General features: G+C 24.7%; 1 protein-coding gene across 1 annotated transcript; it reads right to left on the bottom strand.

Annotated features, from left to right (window-relative positions):
* Positions 1-456: 456 nt before the first annotated feature.
* Positions 457-2,493, bottom strand: LOAG_11972 (CK1 protein kinase; the record flags this gene model as incomplete). The annotated part of the gene is made up of 5 exons (XM_020448455.1): positions 457-623; positions 755-872; positions 940-1,089; positions 1,572-1,683; positions 2,348-2,493. 5 exons carry the CDS (start codon positions 2,491-2,493, stop codon positions 457-459), a joined length of 693 nt encoding a protein of 230 aa, XP_020301404.1.
* Positions 2,494-4,901: the final 2,408 nt, after the last annotated feature.

The following is a 4,901-nucleotide window of genomic DNA, read 5'->3' as shown; positions in this document are numbered from 1 at the left end:
ATTCACTTTTGAGAGAGATAGAAATTGAAATTTAATAAATCAAATAATTAAAATCAAACGTATTTTTGCAGTTATCATTTCTAACTTTAGCAAATTCCAATGATATATTCGGTTGATTTTTGCATAAATTTTCTAAAGTTTCATTTCTTTTTGCTTGTTCGATATCTTTTGCAGTAATTAGATTGCTCCATGGTAGTTTTCCGTTAATTAATTCAATCTGATAATTAAATGTTTGAGTAATTTTGTTCTTGTAAATTGAACCAATTCTTCCATCTTATTTGCAATTATTAAATTAATTTTTTTTAATTCAATTTTTTTAAGCAATACGAAATCAGAAAAGAAATGCAGAATAATGATAAAAGAGACCAAAGGTCAAAGATCAGAGATAAAGAAAACAAACAAAAATGTAAAATTTTCAGCAATCCTAAATTTTAATAATAATAAATGATTGATCGATTATGCAAATACCATTGAATAAAACCATGCGATTAGATCATCACGTGGACCAGTTTCAGCACGTGAATGTACTGTCAATGATACGTAACGTAACGTACCACGGAAACCTGCACGATTACGTGGCTTTCGAATTCGGCCATCTATTTCGGTAAACATTCGCGCCATACCTTTTTAATAGTATCATTAAATTCATTTTATTAATGGCGCATTTTATCATTTATATTTTTAAAATTCATAAAAATTTGTAGACAAAAAAAGTAAAATTTGAGGATTTTAAAAAATTTAAAATGGAATTTACCATGATCAAGAAGATAAATTATTCGTTTCTGTGCTCCTCTACCAGTGCAAATATTTGATGGTTTAATATTACGATGTAAAAAGCCTGCAGTATGCATGTCATGCAGAGCACTTATAACCTGCAAAATAATATCTCATCAAGGTGTTATTAAATTGAGAACAAAATTACTTTTACTTTACTTTTACTTGTATGGATATCCGATAAACGGTTATTGGTTGTAATCGTTTAGGTGGATACTGTTCACGTATATCAGCTAAATTACGACCAACAAGATCCATGACAAGATATGGCACATTATGAATTTGTCCCATACCAATTAATGGCACGAAATGATTCTAAATCAATTAAGTACAATGAAAAATTTTAATTTATAATATCATTTACAAAATATTTCACATTTTTTAAAAAAGAAAAAAATTATGTTGAAGAAGAAATGTAATGTATAAGAATACTGTAATATTATGCAAATATGTTGCAATATTGTAAGAGTACTGTAATAATATTACATGTGATGCAAAATGGATTGAAATTTCTTATATTTTTCTTTTTCAAATTTCATAAAAATATAATGTCAAATAAAATATGTATGGTACGTGATGTAAAGAAAAAAAAGAAACTTTGAAATTTTAAAATATTTATCCAATTATGGCAGTAATTGTTAAGTAAGTAATTGTAAGTAATATCTTTTTTTTAAAAGAATAAAAATAAAAATCATTTCAAATTTGATAGAAGAAACAAACAAACGAATTAATTTTACTTAATTACTCGATTGTTTACTTAATTACCTGGCTCATATTATTATAAGGTAAATTTTTACCTTTCCACGTAGTAAAGTTAAAACCATTTGTTCAATTTTCATTCGTCTTGGATCCAATTTAGGTGTTGCAATTTTTACTACTACCGGTCGAGATTTAACATTATCATAAGCACTGGAAAGAATCCAAAGTATGGTTACAGTACTAATATGAACTAATTCTATTGATTCAATTTAATTACAACTAATTATTTACCTAATTATTATTATTTCTTGCACAATAAAAGCATACTGTAATTTATATACCAGCTCGTTGTAAAGCATTTCGCAAGTTATTCGTATTTATTTCTACTTTTATAATATTAAGTAATAAACAAAAAACAGTGTAACTTCTAATTCGGAATTAATTTAACACAAATTAAGGTTCAAAAATTTGTTTATATTAAAGTTTAATCATTACAAATCATTCTATTTGTAGCATTAAGTATTATATTAGTTTTAACAAATATCTAATTTCTTTTTTTACCGATTTTATTTTATTTTTCAATTAATAGTCAAATTAGGGATACAAAATCAATTCAAAAATCAATAATTAATAATTTAGTTAATGCCAGTTAATAATTTACATTAAAAAATATATTGAGGTTTAAAAATTAATATGTATTTAAGTTTAAATATGACAAATCATCATAATTGTAATATTAATACTAATTAATCAGTAATAAATTTTAGAAGGTGATTAATTACTGTATAGTAAAGTATTGTATATGTATAAAAATTATTGTATATGCATAGTAATTGATAAGTTAAATTAATAAGAAAATATTTGAAATATTTACCGATAGATTTGATTATAATTGCTATGGCTTATTCTTTTTTCGATTGTATACCTATTACGAAGTATTTCACCAATTTTCAACATTTCAACAACTTTCGATCCTTTCTTATCATCGAGTTGATGTAAATTCCCTTCAATAGCTTTCATTATTTGTTTAATTAATATTCAAACTTAAAGCAATAAAAAAATTTAAATTTCAATGAAAACTTTTGAATTAATAAGAAAATTATAAAATTTCAATATAAAAAAATTTGCCTAAATTAACAATGAGCATATGAAAGAAATCATTCTCATTTTTTGTTCTCGGAAAGTAATTTCCCGAAATGCTTGATAGGAGACAATTTCTCGGATGATAAAAGGAAATTTTCCGTATTGTAGAAGACAATTTTTCAAATGCTTATTTGGTAGGAAACAATTCTCCAGGTGCTTATTTAATTATTGGTCAGTATACTAATGTATTCTTTCTTATTTTTTTTTCTTTGTTTTTGTTGTTATTGTCGATAACAAAGAAATTTTAGCAATTATTGTTTGACCATAAAAATTTTAATCAAACTTCGTTTTCTAATTTAAAAACTTTAATCAATCTAGAATTCACACCTGTAGTTTCTGCGGTAATTTGGTTCTTTACGGAAGTTTTGGTTTGAACAGACATTTCTGCAAAAGTTTTCTCTAAAGATGATTTAATTGCAGATATTGTCCTGGAAAGCTTTGAAATTTTTAATTACTCTACAAATTTTAATGAACATTCAGACGATTTTTTGATTTGGTCAAATCTTCTATATTGCCATAATTCCTCAAAGTTACTGTAATGATATCATTGATGAAATGATGGGATGAAGTAACGAACTGTTTAACTCGATTACTAGTAGATTAAATGATAATCTCATTCAAAATGATATACCAATTTAAATGTAAATTATCATAAAATGTAAATTATCAAATTCAAAATATTTTTTATTGAAAAAAAACTATTCAACAATTATATTCAGGGCAAAATTAAAAATTTGAAATTTGTTGGTAAATCTAACGTTTGTATGTAATTGTTGGTAATTAATAGCAATTAAATAAATAAAAAATTCAATCAGTTTGTTTTTTTTTTTTGTTTTAATAATGGCAAAATATCTAATAGACGAATTATTTCTTCAAAAAAAAGAGAAAAAACACTAGAGATAATCTAATTAGGGTTAGTATTATTTACCGTATAATCCGATAGAATGGACGAAAGAAAGGTAAAAATACAGTAAGTATAACTTAAATAGGACTGATATTATTTACCGTATCATCTAATGAATATTGATAAATAATCTTAAACGTATTTCACACTGGTCAACCATAATCTTTTTACTTACAATCTTTTTTTTTGTCTTCTGTATGGATGATACATAAAATTCTTTACAGTCCTTCTGAACATAGAATTCATCCCATTCCTTCTTATGGATGATACATAGAATCCTTTCCAGTCTTTCTGAGCACAGAATCCGTTTCTTTCCTTTTCATGGATGGCACATAAAATTCTTTACAGTCCTTCTGAACATAGAATTCATCTCATTCCTTCTTATGGATGATACATTTTCAGTTTTTCTGAACATGGAATCCATTTCATCGCTTCTCATGGATGATACATAGAATCCTTTTTGGTCCTTCTTAAGACACAATTCATCCCTCCTTTGCTTATGAATAACTATTGAATATTGCTTCTTTTCAATTTTACTTTTTTTTGCATAAATGATTTCTCGATCACAATATAATCATTACCATTTACAATATAATCATTTAACTTTTTCGGATTGAATCTATTAATGGAATGTTTCAATAAATTATTTCCATAATAAATTCATAATAAATATAATAAATTATTTTCATTTATCAATCGATCTGTTTGAAATTGGATACCACAATAAACAACAATTAGTCCTTTTTACTATTCTATCTATCTGTTTAGATCATTTTTTGATACTTTTCGAAATGCTTTCATCTATCACTATGATAGAATTACTACTCTTTATTTTCCTATAATAGATAAATTTCAATTCATGAAGTTTTTTTCCTTTCAACGATTATTACAATAATAAACAAATACAACAGTAATTATAGTAATAAACAAATATAACTGTAATTACAGTAATAAACAAAGTACCATACGTCAAATACGACTGTAATTACAGTAATAAACAAAGTACCATATGTCCATATGTCACCCAAATCATTAGCGTATATTTTCAAAAATTTCAAAAGTATTTCAATTTCTCGTTTTATTTTCCATTGTATTTTCCCTTTTATCTTTGATCACTGTTAGTATTTTTATATTTCTAATTGAAATTTCATGCTAATTTAGTTGTCGGAACATAATTAACTACAGTAATTTCTACAGTACTTTTATAAAATATCAGAATTTAATTCCATTTAAATTATTTATAGTTGTAAAAATAACCATCGTTAAAATAATGAACGCTTTTATCCTATTTGTAGTATAACTTACTTATCATTTCCTTATCATTTGTCTGATTACTTTCAATTAGTCCGATAAAAGATTTAAATAAACCTTTCTATTATTT

Source organism: Loa loa, assembly GCF_000183805.2.
Source record: "Loa loa unplaced genomic scaffold supercont3.205, whole genome shotgun sequence".
NCBI classification, from domain to species: Eukaryota; Metazoa; Nematoda; class Chromadorea; order Rhabditida; family Onchocercidae; genus Loa; species Loa loa.
The sequence above is the reverse complement of the archived record's forward strand: the minus strand, read 5'-3'. Positions and strand labels throughout refer to the sequence as shown.